The sequence below is a fragment of the Schistocerca cancellata genome, chromosome 10, assembly GCF_023864275.1.
Source record: "Schistocerca cancellata isolate TAMUIC-IGC-003103 chromosome 10, iqSchCanc2.1, whole genome shotgun sequence".
NCBI lineage: Eukaryota > Metazoa > Arthropoda > Insecta > Orthoptera > Acrididae > Schistocerca > Schistocerca cancellata.
This window is the reverse complement of record NC_064635.1, coordinates 200,285,206-200,304,092: the sequence shown is the minus strand read 5'-3', so window position 1 is coordinate 200,304,092 and position 18,887 is coordinate 200,285,206. Positions and strand designations below refer to the sequence as shown.

At 43.0% G+C, this 18,887-nt stretch overlaps 1 protein-coding gene across 1 annotated transcript in view; it reads left to right on the top strand.

Annotated features, from left to right (window-relative positions):
- Nucleotides 1-17,934, top strand: part of LOC126106264 (myoglobin-like) — a 32,797-nt gene extending 14,863 nt beyond the window's left edge. The window contains exon 3 of the mRNA XM_049912488.1: nt 17,761-17,934. Coding sequence (XP_049768445.1) covers nt 17,761-17,934 — 174 coding nt within the window. The remainder of the gene's footprint in view (nt 1-17,760) is intronic.
- Nucleotides 17,935-18,887: the final 953 nt, after the last annotated feature.

The following is an 18,887-nucleotide window of genomic DNA, read 5'->3' as shown; positions in this document are numbered from 1 at the left end:
GAGAGACAGAACCAGCCTTTATATAGACTGTTAAGTAATGCCATTAGTAATAAGAATATTATTCTGCTACCAGTTTCATTGCACAGAATTCAAAGTTCGCCCTATGCTATTCCTGCCTCAGTCCAGCTTTCCACCTGTATTCTATAATCATTTCTGTAACAGCGAGAGACAGCCACCCATTACACAGGTGATAGGATAATGGGTACAGGAGGTAACTGTAATACTGTTGGGAATGAAACAACTTCAGTCTCACAGGGTTGAATGTTGGTTGCACTGCTATTCCTGTCCCAGTCTGCTGCTGTTCCACAATGATACTGCGTCAGAGAGAGATAGTATCAGCCACTACATAGTGCTTAGATTATGCATATTATAGATAATAATAATAATACTGCTAGCAAAGAAGTTAACAGTTGCATCCCAAAAGGTCAATATTTGGTCTTAAACTAATCGTACCTCCGTCCGTTCAACTTACTATCGCTCTGACCTAATAATTTCCCTGAAACATAGAGAGGGAACCAGTCCTTACATAGCTGATTAGGTACTGCACATATGAAGTAATAATAATACTGTTAGGTAAGAAAGTACCAATTGTACTATTCATAGCTTGATCTATTCAGCTCACTGCTGATGTCCCACAATTACTGTCGTCATAGGGAGAGGTAGAGCCAGCTGGATGTAATGTGTATGTACTAGGTAGGAATAATAGTACTAGGAAAGATCTTATTAGTGTCCCACAGACTTCAGTGTTGGTTCCTATGCTATTCCTACTTAGGTCTATTCGGCTCACTGCAGATAGTCTACAAGTGTTGCCATGACGCAGAAACAACTTATACGTATACATTTAGGTCATGCCTGCCAGAGACGATAATTATACTGCTAGGCAAGGAGTAGCCATTGTATGTTGTATTCCTGATTCATTAGCAGCAGGTCAATAGTCTTTCTACGCTCGATAAATTCTCTTCCGGAGCTCCCCATAGTTTCCTGTACACATCCATGTAGGTCCTCTGTGTTTTCTAATGCCAAGTTCTCCAATTAGTTAAAGAAATTCCCTAGCCCAGCGAACGCTACCTCATCTGGATATATGTTCTGTCAATCTCCATTTCATTTTTATTTCAGTTTTAGTTACATCTCCCACAGCAGATTTTTCTTTTATCTACTTTTTTATTCTCCTATTTCTCCCAATACTTCTCAACCTGTGTCTTTCCGTTGCGGATTGAGTAGTTTTGACGTTTAAACCAAGTCTCATTCTGCTAAGTCAAAAGAGAAAATATGCATTGATAATACTGTATATTTACTGTTCCAGCCACACTGAAACCTCCAGGTTAGCAGGTCACTTTTATTCTTTTGTTAATTGATTTTCACGTCCATCCAGTCAATATCCTTAACTGTCCTAAATACAGAAACTCTTCAACTACTTTCTATGACTCATTGTTCATCTGTACGATTATTTTTTCACTACGTTGCTTACAAATTATTTTATTCCAATTGTAATTCAGTTTCAGCCCTACATTCAAACGACCTAACTCATTCCTATTATAAAATAGCGGATGATATGGTCAGATTTATTCAGCAGCACTCAACATAAATACAAAAACCACACAGAAAAATGTGTGCTGATTACATGGGTTTTATATGCACGGACAGGAAGCTGTAACAAAAGATTCTAGTTTAACATTCCACTGCCGACGTGGTTATTGGAGTCGGAGAACTACTTTAGACTCGCCAATAACAGGACAGCACATCACCCGTGACTTTTTCAAAGGATTGATTTTGAATTTTGCCTTAAATTGTTTATTGGGAAATCAGTTATTTAGTATGATTGATGCACATACTTGGCTGAAACTTTTAAATTAAGACGCTGTGGTATCTACTCTTCAGGATGTGTAAGAGCTTACCGGCGAAACATTTGCAGCGTACTAGAAACAACAATGGTAACATGTGGGCGGTGCCAATTCCGAGTACGCTGCAGTAATTTCACTGGGAAGCCCTTGCACATACTTCATACAGTTCCGATTCTCCCCATGCAATTTCCATATTTTTGGAGCCCTGAAGAAAGTCATTCGTGGTCGTCGTTTTTCTTCGGACGAAGAGATGCACAACTGGGTACAATCAAGGCTCCGAAGGCAATCACATTTTTCCGAGACGGCATTGATCATCTTATCATATAGTGGGATAAATGTATTAACAGTTACGGCGATTACTTTTGAAATGATGTAGTTTAACGGATTTTTTCCATCTGTCTCGTTTTCAATTGACTACCTCTTATACTTTCTTGTGCGTCGTTGTGACAATTCACTTTCTTGAAAATGCTGAAAGTAAAGGGCAATGAAATGAAATTTAATATCCAATAAATTATTTGTTTTATAATTTTTGTTTGGACATTGTATACCTTTCATCCTCGCGTCATTATGCTACTTTTCTGACTGTGCATTACCGCCTAAAGTTTATCTCATCTTGAATCAAACAATACTTCATTTGAAACTTCCCGGCAGATTAAAACTGTGTACCGGACCGAGACTCGAACTCGGGACCTTTGCCTTTCGCGGGCGAGTGCTCTACCGTCTGAGCTACCCAAGCACGACTAACACCCCGTCCTCACAGCTTTACTTCTACCGGTATCTCGTCTCCCACCTTCCAAACTTTACAGAAGCTTCCTGCAAACCCTGCAGAACTAGCACTCCTGAAAGAAAGGATATTGCGGATACATGGCTTAGCCACAGCCTGGGGGATGTTTCCAGAATGAAATTTTCACTCTACAGCGGAGTGTGCGCTGATATGAAACTTCCTGGCAGATTAAAACTGTGTGCCGGACCGAGACTCGAACTCGGGACCTTTGCCTTTCGCGGGCAAGTGCTCTACCAACTGAGCTACCCAAGCACGACTCACTCCCCGTCCTCATTCTGGAAACATCCCCCTGGCTGTGGCTAAGCCATGTCCCCGCAATATCCTTTCTTTCAGGAGTGCTAGTTCTGCAGGGTTTGCAGGAGAGCTTCTGTAAAGTTTGGAAGGTGGGAGACGAGATACTGGCAGAAGTAAAGCTGTGAGGACGGGTCGTAAGTCGTGCTTGGGTTGCTCAGCTGGTAGAGCACTTGCCCGCGAAAGGCAAAGGTCCCGAGTTCGAGTCTCGGTCCGGCACACAGTTTTAACCTTTCAGGAAGTTTCATATCAGCGCACACTCCGCTGCAGAGTGAAAATCTCATTCTGAATACTTCATTTGCTCGTAGTTCTGTCTCCTGATCAATAAAAAGTACTATTGTTGTGCTGTAATAAAAAAAATGGCTCGGAGCACTATGGGACTTAACTTCTGAGGTCATCAGTCCCCTAGAGCTTAGAACTGCTTAAACCTAACTAACCTAAGGACATCACACACACCCATGCCCGAGGCAGGATTCGAACCTGCAACCGTAGCGGTCTCGCGGTTACAGACTGTAGCGCCTAGAACCGCTCGGCCACCCCGGCCGGCTGCTGTAATAATGTTACAGACTGTCGTAATGAAGGTTAACTACCAGTTGACATCAATTCCTCTGAAATAACAGCTAACAGCGAATTACACAAACAAGCTGGTACACCTGCTTAATATCTTGTAGCGCCACCACGAGCACACATAAATGCCACAACACGACGTGGCATGGACTCCACTAATGTCTGAAGTGTTTCTGGAGTGAACTGACACCATTAATCCTGCAGGGCTACCCATAAATCCGCAAGAGTGCGAGGGAGTGGAGATCTCTTCTGAACAGCACGTTGCAAGGCATCACAGATATGCTCACTAATGTTCATGCCTGGGAGGTAGGTGGCCGGCGGGAGTGTTTACAACTCAGAAGAGTGTTCTTGGAGCCACTCCGTAGCAATTCTGGACGTGTGGGGTGTCGCAGTGTCCTGCTGTAATTGCCCAAGTGTGTCGGAATGGACAATGGACATTAGTAGATGCAAGTGATCACAGGATGCTTACGTATGTGTCACCTGTCAGAGTCGTATCCAGAAGTATGAGGGATCACATATCACTCCAACTGTACACGCCCCACCCCGTTGCAAAGCGTCCACCAGCTTGAACAGTCCGCTGCTTACATGCAGGGGCCATGGATTCATGAGGTTGTCTCCATACCCGTACACGTCCATCCACTCGATACAATTTGAAACGAGACTCGTCCGACCAGGCAACATGTTTTCAGCCATCAACAGTCCAACGTCGGTGTTGACGGGGCTAGGCGAGGCGTAAGGGTTTGTGTCGTGCAGTCATCAAGGGTTCACCAGTGGGCCTCCGGCTCCGAAAGCCTGTTTCGATGATGTTTCATTGAGTGGTTCGCACGCTGACAGCTCTCCATGGCCCATCGCTGAAATCAGCAGCAATTTTCTGAAGGGCTACAGTTCTGTCACGTTGAACGATTCTCGTCAGTCGTCGTTGGTACCGTTCTTGCAGGATCTTTTTCCTGCCTCACCGATGTCGGAGATTTGATGTTTTACTGGATTCCTGATATTCACGCTACACTCCTGAAATGATCGTACGGGAAAGTCCCCACTTCATCACTACCTCGGAGACGCTGTGTCCCATCGCTCGTGCGCCGACCATAACACCACGTTCGAACTCAATCTTGATAATCTGCCATTGTAGCAGCAGTAACGATCTAACAACGCCTCCAGACACTTGTGCTGTACAGACGCTGCCGACCGCAACGTCGTATTCTTTACATGTCTCTGTATTTGAATACGCTTGCCTATACCAGTTTCTTTGCAGCTGCAGTGTACATCCATTGTGGGACGTGTGTCGTTCTCAGACTGTTTGCCTAATGAAAGGCGAGATCCGACATCTGCTTCTGTATTTGTCAAGCCACCCGATCGTGAGTGTTAGAGAATATAATATGTGCTACTGATATTTCACCCCTTTCCTGTTCCAGTAGTGAATAGTGTGCGGGAACCGCGATTGTTGGTATGTCTCCGTGTGAACTCAAACGTTTCTGATTCTACCTCACTATAATACACAACCAAGTAAGAAATTCATTACTTCATTCTTCTAGAAGCGCACTCTCCTGGATATTTACCAGTAAAGCATACGTGATACACAATGCGTCTTTTAGTGTCTACCGCAGGAGCTGCGCGAGCGTCGCCGTGTAAAAAGAAAGGGTTGCTCTTTTTGGATCTTCTGTGCGAGGGCATATGCAAAAAAAAACCGGAATTATTTGTCTGAAGCTATATATTGTCTAATTGCCAACGGCCTTGTCGCAGTAGTAACACCGGTTCCCGTCAGATCACCGAAGTTAAGCGCTATCGGGCTGGGCTAGCACTTGGATGGGTGACCATGCAGTCTGCTGAGCGCTGTTGACAAGCAGGGTGCACTCAGCCCTTGCGAGGCAAAAATTATCAGCTATCAACTCAAACTGATAATTGATAGTTGGAGAGACAACATCGCTGTTTCAGGTAGTCTGCGATAGCCAGTTGCAGATGTTAGCCACTGATTAATCGTGTATACGGGTGGTGTTAACCCTCTCAGCGTCATTTAAGGCCTGAAGATGGTCGACTAAAGCACCGAAACTGGTAGCCATATAATTAATGACATCGTAAGGACGGGTGTAGGTGTTCTATTTTATCATATAAGTGGACGACCGAAGTTCCTCAGACCTCCAATCACAAGGATGGACATAGAAAACTATTCTATTCCTGGTTGGTACACCAGCACATCGCCTGTCAGCGCTGCACTTCACGACACCGGTCCACGACACAGTGAGTTTGCAACAGCAGTGAAGTGAGTGGTATCAATGAGAGGGCGTGCTGCCGACGTGGACAACTTTACTGCCCTTTTGAGTATCGAGCTAAAACATGAGTACAGACAGAACAATCTCATTTGCCTGGTGCTTTCTCATGTCCACTTTAAACCTACGCTGTCAAAGATCTTTTAGCTCCACTTGAAGTTAATGTAACTTCCTTGGAACGCATTTTTTGCCACATTGCCTTTTTTGCGTATTATCCTCTCTAGGATCGTTTCTTGCAGTATGTCCCCGTTTGGCATCACTGTTTAGCAAGCCGCTGTGGCCGGACGGTTCTGGGCCTTCAGTACGGAGCCGTGCTGCTGCTTCGGTCCCAGGTTCGAATCCTGCCTCGGGCGTGAATGAGTGTGATGTCCTTAGGTTAGTTAGGGTTAGTTAGGTTTAAGTAGTTCTAAGTCTGGCCGTGGTCTAGGGACAGCTGGCACGGTAGCTCAGCGTGTTCAGTCAGAGAGCTGGTTGGCCTCTGTAATAAAAAACTGAGTGGAAGGATCAAAAAACGAACTTGACTCGATGTCATGTGACGTCCGCCGGGTTCGATCCCCGCCACTGCCTAAATTTTGATAAATAATCAACATTGGCGGCCGAAGACTTCCGGCATAAGAAGTCAGCCTCAATCTGCCAACGGCCTTGTCAAAGAGGGCGAAGGAGCGGATAGAGATTCAGGGCACTCTCTTGTCCTAGGGGTGGGAAATTGCCCCTAAAGGCAGAAGAATCAGCAATGATCAACGATATGAGGATGCAGAAGGCAATGGAAACCACTGCATTAAAGACACGTAACGTGTATCCACAGGACATGTGGCCTGTAATTGAAGAAGTGTCATGATGATCTCTCCATTGGCAAAAGATTCCGGAACAATCCCCCATTCGGATCTCCGGGAAAGGACTGCCAAAGGGGAGGTTACCATGAGAAAAAGACTGAATAATCAACGAAAGGATAACGTTCTACGAGTCGGGGCGTGGAATGTCAGAAGCTTGAACGTGGTAGGGAAACTAGAAAATCTGAAAAGGGAAATGCAAAGGCTGAATCTAGATATAGTAGGGGTCAGTGAAGTGAAGTGGAAGGAAGACAAGGATTTCTGGTCAGATGAGTATCGGGTAATATAAACAGCAGCAGAAAATGGTATAACAGGTGTAGGATTTGTTATGAATAGTAAGGTAGGGCAGAGGGTGTGTTACTGTGAACAGTTCAGTGACCGAGTGGTTCTAATCAGAATCGACAGCAGACCAACACCGACAACGATAGCTCAGGTATGCATGCCGACGTCGCAAGCTGAGGATGAACAGATAAAGTGTATGAGGATATTGAAAGGGTAATCCAGTATGTAAAGGGGGACGAAAATCTAACAGTCATGGGCGACTGGAATGCAGTTGTAGGGGAAGGAGTAGAAGAAAAGGTTACAGGAGAATATGGGCTTGGGACTAGGAATGAAAGAGGAGAAAGACTAATTGAGTTCTGTAACAAGTTTCAGCTAGTAATAGCGAATACCCTGTTCAAGAATCACAAGAGGAGGAGGTATACTTGGAAAAGGCCGGGAGATACGGGACGATTTCAATTAGATTACATCATGGTCAGACAGAGATTCCGAAATCAGATACTGGATTGTAAGGCGTACCCAGGAGCAGATATAGACTCAGATCACAATATAGTAGTGATGAAGAGTAGGCTGAAGTTCAAGACATTTGTCAGGAAGAAACAATACGCAAAGAAGTGGGATACGGAAGTACTAAGGAATGACGAGATACGTTTGAAGTTCTCTAACGCTATAGATACAGCAATAAGGAATAGCGCAGTAGGCAGTACAGTTGAAGAGGAATGGACATCTCTAAAAAGGGCCATCACAGAAGTTGGGAAGGAAAACATAGGTACAAAGAAGGTAGCTGCGAAGAAACCATGGGTAACAGAAGAAATACTTCAGTTGATTGATGAAAGGAGGAAGTACAAACATGTTCCGGGAAAATCAGGAATACAGAAATACAAGTCGCTGAGGAATGAAATAAATAGGAAGTGCAGGGAAGCTAAGACGAAATGGCTGCAGGAAAAATGTGAAGACATCGAAAAAGATATGATTGTCGGAAGGACAGACTCAGCATACAGGAAAGTCAAAACAACCTTTGGTGACATTAAAAGCAACGGTGGTAACATTAAGAGTGCAACGGGAATTCCACTGTTAAATGCAGAGGAGAGAGCAGATAGGTGGAAAGAATACATTGAAAGCCTCTATGAGGGTGAAGATTTGTCTGATGTGATAGAAGAAGAAACAGGAGTCGATTTAGAAGAGATAGTGGATCCAGTATTAGAATCGGAATTTAAAAGAGCTTTGGAGGACTTACGGTCAAATAAGGCAGAAGGGATAGATAACATTCCATCAGAATTTCTAAAATCATTGGGGGAAGTGGCAACAAAACGACTATTCACGTTGGTGTGTAGAATATATGAGTCTGGCGATACACCATCTGACTTTCGAAAAAGCATCATCCACACAATTCCGAAGACGGCAAGAGCTGACAAGTGCGAGAATTATCGCGCAATCAGCTTAACAGCTCATGCATCGAAGCTGCTTACAAGAATAATATACAGAAGAATGGAAAAGAAAATTGAGAATGCGCTAGGTGACGATCAGTTTGGCTTTAGGAAAAGTAAAGGGACGAGAGAGGCAATTCTGACGTTACGGCTAATAATGGAAGCAAGGCTAAAGAAAAATCAAGACACTTTCATAGGATTTGTCGACCTGGAAAAAGCGTTCGACAATATAAAATGGTGCAAGCTGTTCGAGATTCCGAAAAAAGTGGGGGTAAGCTATAGGGAGAGACGGGTCATATACAATATGTACAACAACCAAGAGGGAATAATAAGAGTGGACGAGCAAGAACGAAGTGCTCGTATTAAGAAGGGTGTAAGACAACGCTGTAGCTTTTCGCCCCTACTCTTCAATCTGTACATCGAGGAAGCAATGATGGAAATAAAAGAAAGGTTCAGGAGTGGAATTAAAATACAAGGTGAAAGGATATCAATGATACGATTCGCTGATGACATTGCTATCCTGAGTGAAAGTGAAGAAGAATTAAATGATATGCTGAACGGAATGAACAGTCTAATGAGTACACAGTATGGTTTGAGAGTAAATCGGAGAAAGACGAAGGTGATGAGAAGTAGTAGAAATGAGAACAGCGAGAAACTTAACATCAGGATTGATGGTCACGAAGTCAATGAAGTTAAGGAATTCTGCTACCTAGGCAGTAAAATAACCAATGACGGACGGAGCAAGGAGGACATCAAAAGCAGACTCGCTATGGCAAAAAAGGCAGTTCTGGCCAAGAGAAGTCTACTAATATCAAATACCGGCCTTAATTTGAGGAAGAAATTTCTGAGGATGTACGTCTGGAGTACAGCATTGTCGGTAGTGAAACATGGATTGTGGGAAAACCGGAACAGAAGAGAATCGAAGCATTTGAGATGTGGTGCTATAGACGAATGTTGAAAATTAGGTGGACTGATAAGGTAAGGAATGAGGAGGTTCTACGCAGAATCGAAGGAATATGTGGAAAACACTGATGAGGCGAAGGGACAGGGTGATAGGACATCTGCTAAGACATGAGGGAATGACTTCCATGGTACTAGAAGGAGCTGTAGAGGGCAAAAACTGTAAAGGAAGACAGAGATTGGAATACGTCAAGCAAATAATTGAGGAAGTAGGTTGCAAGTGCTACTCTGAGATGAAGAGGTTAGCACAGGAAAGGAATTCGTGGCGGGGTCAAACCAGTCAGTAGACTGATGACCAAAAAAAAGAAAAAAAAAGTCTAGGGGACTGATGACCTCAGATGTTAAGTCCCATAGTGCTTAGAGCCATTTGAACCATCACAATTTAGCGCAATGATACAGGGATTAACACGGGTTCCAAAAATAAGCGAAAAATATACGTATAAAAAAAGCAGATAAAACTTCACTTGACACCTTCCTAAGAGACAATCTCCACTCGTTTCAAATTAATAGTAGAAGTGTAGAGCAGATGTGGCTTGAATTCAGAGAGATAGTACCGGCAGCAATGGAGAGATTTATACCAAATAAATTAACAAACTACGGAGCTGATCCTCCTTGGTACACAAAACTGGTTAGAAGGTTAGAACACTGTTGCAGAAACAACGAAACAAACATGCCAAATTCAAACAGACGCAAAACCCCCAAGATTGGCGATTCTTTACAGAAGCTCGAAATTTAGCGCGGAATTCAGTGCGAGATGTTACAGTTTCCTCAACGAAACTTTGTCTCGAAACCTGGCAGAAAATCCAAAAAGATTCTGGTCGTATGTGAAGTACGTTAGCGGCAAGAAACAATCAACGCCTTCTCTGCGCAACAGCAATGGAGATACTATGGAAGTCAGTGCTGCCAAAGCAGATATCACGGTATAAGTGTATATTTTTATTTTTATAATTATATATTTCATGATTTTGGTTGGGGTGGCTTTAAATATTATGGGCTAGAATGAGACTTTTAATTAACTTATCCCGCGATAACACTGTATGGACATCGGCTGCCCCGAAGTACGTACGATATAATATTTTTTAAAACACAGCGCGCGACTCACCGCCTTCTAATAAATAGTTTGCGTATGCGCTGCTATTTAGAAAAGAAAATATGCGTATTCTTACGCAAACTGTAATTATTAATATAAGTCTCAGGGGCTACTGGTTATTTATGTACCGAAGTACACAAAGATTAACTGAGATATTGCGTAATGTAATGATTTTTTAATATTTATTTTTCATTATTTGCAAGGCAAAACTGGAGAGAATCTCGTCTGCCGTTAGGCGGCCAAAATGAAGCATACTGAACTCACTCAGTATTCTAAATATTAATAAACGAAATCTATTTTGACTCTTTTTAACTTTGAAATTAATGAAAGATCAAAATTGAGAAGTCTCTCGCATTTACATTTAACATTATGAGGTGATATTTTAATTAAATAATACAGTTAGCGTAGTGGCCGACTAAATCCTGTTAGGGGAGATGAGCTCCCTGTACTGCGAAATTCTGTAAAAACTTTTTTAATTATAATTAGTGGTTGCGATCATGAGAGGTGACAACTAAGTCAATAATACACACTTTCTAATAACAATTTCTATTATACTTTTCAAAATACAGATAAAACTTACGTTAATTATCAGACAGCACTGCAATGGGGGCCTACCGCTAGACGAAACAAAACAGGAGAGCTAGTTCAATCAAAGCATTGTCTCTGATCTTCATGGCCTATGTTACACAGAGATTATACCGAAAAAAACAATGTTTTGTTAATTACATCGATATTCGTGTTTTGATAATAATAACTTACGTTCTTTACTATTTGTTATACATCGCGCACACGTACACAGTCTTGAAATAATTTATAATTCACACGTCTCGTAACAAAAACTTCCTTTCCCTTTCTCCAAATGTACATTTATGTGAGGTACCGTCACACAGAGTTTCTAAACACAGCCTTCAGAAATGCCTTCACAAAAGAAGACGAAGTAAATATTCTAGAATTGGAATCGATAACAGCTGCCAATATGAGTAACGTAGAAGTAAATATCCCCGGAGTAGTGAAGCAACTCAAATCACTTAATAAAAGCAAGTCTTCTGGTCCAGACTGTATACCAATTAGGTTCCTTTCGGAGTATGCTGATGCATTAGCTCCATACTTGTTGTTGTTGTTGTGGTCTTCAGTCCTGAGACTGGTTTGATGCAGCTCTCCATGCTACTCTATCCTGTGCAAGCTTCTTCATCTTCCAGTATCTACTGCAACCTACATCCTTCTGAATCTGCTTAGTGTATTCATCTCTTGGTCTCCCTCTACGATTTTTACCCTCCACACTGCCCTCCAATGCTAAATTGGTGATCCCTTGATGCCTCAAAACATGTCCTACCAACCGATCCCTTCTTCTAGTCAAGTTGTGCCACAAACTTCTCTTCTCCCCAATCCTATTCAATACCTCCTCATTAGTTACGTGATCTACCCACCTTATCTTCAGCATTCTTCTGTAGCACCACATTTCGAAAGCTTCTATTCTCTTCTTGTCCAAACTAGTTATCGTCCATGTTTCACTTCCATACATGGCTACACTCCATACAAATACTTTCAGAAACGACTTCCTGACACTTTAATCTATACTCGATGTTAACAAATTCCTCTTCTTGAGAAACGCTTTCCTTGCCATTGCCAGTCTACATTTTATATCCTCTCTACTTCGACCATCATCGGTTATTTTACTCCCTAAATAGCAAAACTCCTTTACTACTTTAAGTGTCTCATTTCCTAATCTAATTCCCTCAGCATCACCCGACTTAATTTGACTACATTCCATTATCCTCGTTTTGCTTTTGTTGATGTTCATCTTATATCCTCCTTTCAAGACACTGTCCATTCCGTTCAGCTGCTCTTCCAAGTCCTTTGCTGTCTCTGACAGAATTACAATGTCATCGGCGAACCTCAAAGTTTTTACTTCTTCTCCATGAATTTTAATACCTACTCCGAATTTTTCTTTTGTTTCCTTTACTGCTTGCTCAATATACAGATTGAATAACATCGGGGAGAGGCTACAACCCTGTCTTACTCCTTTCCCAACCACTGCTTCCCTTTCATGCCCCTCGACTCTTATAACTGCCATCTGGTTTCTGTACAAACTGTAAATAGCCTTTCGCTCCCTGTATTTTACCCCTGCCACCTTCAGAATTTGAAAGAGAGTATTCCAGTTAACATTGTCAAAAGCTTTCTCTAAGTCTACAAATGCTAGAAACGTAGGTTTGCCTTTTCTTAATCTTTCTTCTAAGATAAGTCGTAAGGTCAGTATTGCCTCACGTGTTCCAACATTTCTACGGAATCCAAACTGATCTTCCCCGAGGTCAGCTTCTACCAGTTTTCCATTCGTCTGTAAAGAATAGCTCCATACTTAACAATCATATACAACCGTTCGCTCGACGAAAGATCCGTACCCAAAGACTGGAAAGCTACACAGGTCACACCAATATTCAAGAAAGGTAGTAGGAGTAATCCACTAAATTAGAGGCCCATATCGTTCACGTCGATATACAGCATGATTTTGGAACTTATATTATGTTCAAATATTATGAATTACCTCGAAGAAAACTGTCTACTGACACACAGTCAACATGGATTTAGAAAACATCGTTCCTGTAAAACACAACTGGCTCTTTATTCACTTGAAGTGTTGACTGCTATTGACAAGGGATTTCAGATCGATTCCGTATTTCTGGATTTTGACACTGTACCACACAAGCGGCTTGTAGTGATATTGCGTGCTTATGGAATATCGTCTTAGTTATGTGACTTGATTTGTGATTTACTGTCAGAGAGGTCATAGTTCGTAGTAATTGACGGAAAGTCATTGAGTAAAACAGAAGTGATTTCTGGCGTTCCCCAAGGTAGTGTTATAGGCCCTTTGCTGTTCCTTATCTATAAAACGATTTAGGAGATAACCTGAGCAGCCGTCTAAGGTTGTTTGCAAATGACGCTGTCGTTTATCGACTAATAAAGTCATCAGAAGATCAAAAGAAACTGCAAAACGGTTTAGAAAAGAGTCACAGAAATGGTACAGGATTTGGGCTGGACATCATTAAAAGAAAGGCGTCTGGACATCATTAAAAGAAAGGCGTTTTTCGTTGCGATGGAATCTTTTCAGGAAATTTCAATCACCAACTTTCTCCTCCGAATGTGAAAATATTTTGTTGGCACTGACCTACATAGGGAGAAACGATCACCACGATAAAATAAGGGAAATCAGAGCTCGTACGGAAAGATGTGTTCTTTCTTTCCGCGCGCCAAACGAGATTGGAATAACAGAGAATTGTGAAGGTGGTTCGATGAACCCTCTGCCGTTTTGTAGGTTTCAGGCACTTTCTACTATTACGCTTAATTTTCTGTAATGTCAGCTAGTGGTAAGGCTTGACACATACTACATACTCGTTGTTTTAACATGCAGAAACCCGAAGACGTCATTAATGTGATTCCGAAACTGGTCGTGTAAATAAAATCATTTCTGAAAATGTAGACTGATGGTGATTTTTGTAACTGTAGTAATAAGGTCCATGGTTCTAAAGTTTCCATTTTCATGTATCGAGAGACATTTCATAAATAACGCACACAAATCTTTTTACTTTCACGTTTATTTTTTTTCAGTATTACCGCCCTTCAGTATGGTCTCCCTCCTTCTCTGTGACTGAATCTCGTCTCGGAAGCTCTGTTATTCCAGCCAGGACACCACTTCTGTACATCTGTCGAATGGCTCGGGCAACGGTGGCAGAAAGCTCTCCCAGAGGAAGTTAACGACGTCCACATGCGGGTTTTTTTCTTTATCAACTTCGGGAACAAGTCGAAGTCTGGTGGACACATATCCGGGCTGTAGGGAGGATGCGGCAACACTTCCTACCCGTATTCGCGCTGCTTTTGGGCTGCAAAACCGCGGATATGCGGCGAGCATTGTCGCGAAAGATGAGTGACCCAGCCTCGAGCAGCTGAGGTCTGAGTTTTGTGGAATTCTCTGCGCAGGTTTTGCATGAAGTTACGGTAATACCCTGCTGTGTCACTTTCTCCACACGAAGCCCTGTCTGAGGTGATGATTCCTTGGTGATCATAATCAAAAGCATCATTTGCTTGGGCTTTTATTGAGTGCGCCAAAATTTGTTTGGGCGTGGAGAATCTGAAGCTCTCCACTCATTGGACAATGATTTCAACTCCTGTTCAAAGTCTCTAGTCCACGTTTCATCAACAGCGACAATTCGTCACAAGAATCCTTGACCGTTACTGTCGATCGTTGTTTGTGCAAGTTGCAATGTCCAGGCTTTTCCACTTCTCCTTAGCAGTCACAGAACGTGGCACCCATATCGCAGAAATTTTTCTCTTCTTCAGATCATTTCTCATAATACGGAATACTGACGTTTGGGAAATTCCCGTGGCTTCAGAGAGTTCCTCAAAAAACACACTGAGATCTTCTTCAAGAGCGTTTACCACAAGTCCCACACTTCATTCATCTCCTTTGGTAGCGACCGTCCAGGAGTCCATCTATGCCCAGGAACGGTCCGGTCGATCAGTGGTGTTTGAGTGGACCTCAGGAGACGTCGGAATCTCAGGCAACGAACTTGCTGACAGGCTGGCCAAACAGGCTACACGGAGACCGCTTGAAACGTCCACTTAGAAAAATTAATGAATTACTGTGCTGATAAGCCTTTACGTTATTTGATTTTCAAACAGCTGAGCAAAACTGAACGTACTCAGACAGTACTCTCTTTACGTATTCTGATCGACACGAAACTGACACACAATATTTTTAACGCAACGCAATCTGACTTTCAAAAATCCCTACAAAAGAATGGCCCTAATAATAACTTATACCTTTCATGAATCACTTACCTCGCAAAAATCTTCGTTACTCCAACTACTGCAGTACAGCGAGCGCCACTACTGCCAGCTAAATAAAAGATTCTAACTACTGAAGGCACTAACTACTGATAGGCATACTTAGCAAATGAAAGATTTTGATAGAGCACAAACAATGTATTTACCTTAATAGTGTTCACGGGGTTCAAATGGCTCTGAGCACTATGCGATTTAACTTCTGAGGTCATCAGTCGCCTAGAACTTAGAACTACTTAAACCTAACTAACCTAAGGACATCACACACATCCATGCCCGAGGCAGGATTCGAACCTGCGACCGGATCCGTCGCTCGGCTCCAGACTGTAGCGCCTAGAACCGCACGGCCACCCCGGGCGGCCAATAGTGTTCAAAAGTCATCATATATATACAGGGTGTTACAAAAAGGTACGGCCAAACTTTCAGGAAACATTCCTCACACACAAATAAAGAAAAGATATTATGTGGACATGTGTCCGGAAACGCTTTATTTCCATGTTAGAGCTCATTTTACTTTCTTCCACCTACGCTCAATGGAGCACGTTATCATGATTTCATACGGGATACTCTACATGTGCTGCTAGAACATGTGCCTTTACAAGTACGGCACAACATGTGGCTCATGCTCGATGGAGCTCCTGCATACTTCAGTCGAAGTGTTCGTACGCTTCTCAACAACAGATTCGGTGACCGAGGCGGACCAATTCCATGGCCTCCACGCTCGCCTGACCTCAACCCTCTTGACTTTCATTTATGGGGGCATTTGAAAGCTCTTGCCTACGCAACCCCGGTACCAAATGTAGAGACTCTTCGTGGTCGTATTGTGGACGGCTGTGCTACAATAAGCCATTCTCCAGTGCTGCATCAGCGCATCAGGGATTACGCGCGACGGAGGGTGGATGCATGTATCCTCGCTAACGGAGGACATTTTGAACATTTCCTGTAACAAAGTGTTTGAAGTCACGCTGGTACGTTCTGTTGCTGTGTGTTTCCATTCCATGATTAATGTGATTTGAAGAGAAGTAATAAAATGAGCTCTAACATGGAAAGTAAGCGTTTCCGGACACATGTCCACATAACATATTTTCTTTCTTTGTGTGTGAGGAATGTTTTCTGAAAGTTTGGCCGTACGTTTTTGTAACACCCTGTATTTTATATATATATATATATATATATATATATATATATATATATATATATATATATATATATATATATATATAATCAGTTCATGATATCCAATAGTACAAATTTACTCTTTCTGGCGGACACACGTCCAGATCGTCCGCTCTTAAAATTCTGCCATCTCTCTCCCCACATCCACCACTGCTGGCGGCTCACCTCCAACTGCGCAACGCTATGCGCTGTTCACATCCAACTGCCCAACGCTACAATAGCGAATATTTCAGCAATGCCAACCAGCAACAGACTGCACACAGCACAGTCGGTGATTTTCATACAGAGCGCTACGTGGTGTTACCAACATAAAAACCTAAACAGCCTACTTACACGCTTATGGAGATCGGCATTGCAATAATTGACCTGCTTTTCGGCTTTGGGAGACTGAATGGCATGGTCTCAGAACGCACAATAAACTGCGTGCCATTGAGGAGAGTACGAATGTGTGGCAGCCCTCCATGCGGGCCTCTCGCAGGGACTCTGTGGTTCTCTGCCGGCTCCGCGTTAGCCACGCTTGGGCGACCCACGGCTTCCTCCTGCGCCGTGAACACCCGTCTCAGTGTCGACGCGACGCCAGGTTGACAGCCCTGCGACGAAATTCGTTGCCGCTACTTTTATCTAACAACGCCTCATAGGATGATTGAGTTTTAGCGCATATCCTTTGTCCCTCCACCTTAGTGCTTTTAGGGCCGAGGTTTTAATGTGTTGCAGAGTGGCTGGCTTCTCCTTTTTATTCTCATGGTCAGCCAGCCATGGTAATCTGTTTTGTCGTTTTAATCTCTTCTATCTGTTTCTTGCGTATCTGTGGCTTTCTTCTCCCCTTTTTTTTCATTTAAGTGTTTGTTGCCCTTCCGTGGTTCTTGTCGTTTTTTCTTTCTCTCCATTCTGTGTTATCAGTCTTGCTTGTTTTATTCTGCCCCTTGTGGCATTGTTTTATTCGTAACAAGGGACCGATGACCTAACTGTTTGGTCCTTTCCCCCCTCTTTTAAACCAACCAACGAACCAATCGTTCATCTGTTGACGTTTTTGGCCTTCCCAGTATTGGATTATCGTCTGTCTTCATATGACCACTCCGAAAACGATTAACCCAACGTGAAACTGTACTACGGTCCACTGTAAACCCACCACAGACTTCACATAACGCACTCTGGATTTCTGTCGGGATTTCCTGCATTAAGTTTCGATCTTGACGTACGACCTCTGGTACAGTCACAGTATCCGACGCCACTGCAGGGTCCATTTCTACCTCTCACTAATTTTATGTTAGAATACACAGCAAAAAAAGAAAAACATGTGCTTCTTTCTCAAGCTCTCAACTGTAGCTGACGTAATTTTCATTGTTGTTGCATCAAACAATCCACAGTCATACCAACCAGTGCATTATTTATGAAATGTCTCTCGTGTGTTTCAGAAAATCGAGAAGCCTTTCCTTGAGGCAGTGAAGACGACGCTGGGAGACCGGTACACGGACAACGTGGACACTCTCTACCGGGCGACCATCAAACTCATCATTGAGACTCTCATCAACGGATACAACAACGCACAGGACAACCCGCAGACGCAGGAGAAGGAGCAGTCCTCGTGAGGAGTCGCCAGCTGACGAACCTGGGGTCCTCAGCGCCACTCCAGGCTCCCAACTGGAGCACTAGCCGCATCAGTGGAGCTGGAACTTCCGACGGCCCCACTGGAGCCTTCCAGGGACGTTCACAAGCATTACGATAGTGGACCACTGCCCGTGCCATCCACAGTTCTGGATCTGACCATTTGTCTGGCACGTTATATATCACACATGGTAGCTGTGATGGACGTACTAGCAGATAGGGATGTTCTCATCGTGATGAAGCTCGAAGAAATGAACTCATGAAGAGCCCCTCTTTGAGGAAAAATGGTCCCAGGGTCTGTTACATGGTCGAGAGGTTACTCACCAACAAAGGATGTTCTCTGGGAGAAGTACATAAAGGCCAAAAGAATTATAAACAGATATATCAGTACAGATAATCTCATTTGTGCAAACATATTGCCCATATAGATGGTGTAGATATAGCTCACGATAGTGTTGAGGGTGACCTTGGTCCATATATAACTTTTTTAGCATCAGCTCCGCTAAAAAATGGCCTGTTTCAGTGGTACAGGCATGTTCTTGAGATTACCCCACCAGTAAGAGAAATTCAATGGGAATTATATTAGTGGAAAAGCACACATTCGAGCGAACATATTTTCCAAGTAGTTTCGATGGTTTAGATACAGCTTTCATGGAAATTTCTCAGGATTAACATGGTGAATGAAGTACTTAATTTTTGAACCTAGTCTCTACCAAAGAAAATCGCAGTGTCTGTGGTACAGATGCGGTCTTCATACTGACCACCAGTAACAGAAATCCAGTGTGGGCGTATATCGTAATCAGCTCAACAGAGAGAAATTCTATAGTCGCTAGAGTTTAGATATGCCCTCCGGTAAAATCTTCCCTCGCGCTTACATGGTTTGACCGTAAAATGTAAGCTTACACACCCAGAATAGTACAATTATTAAACAGTTTCC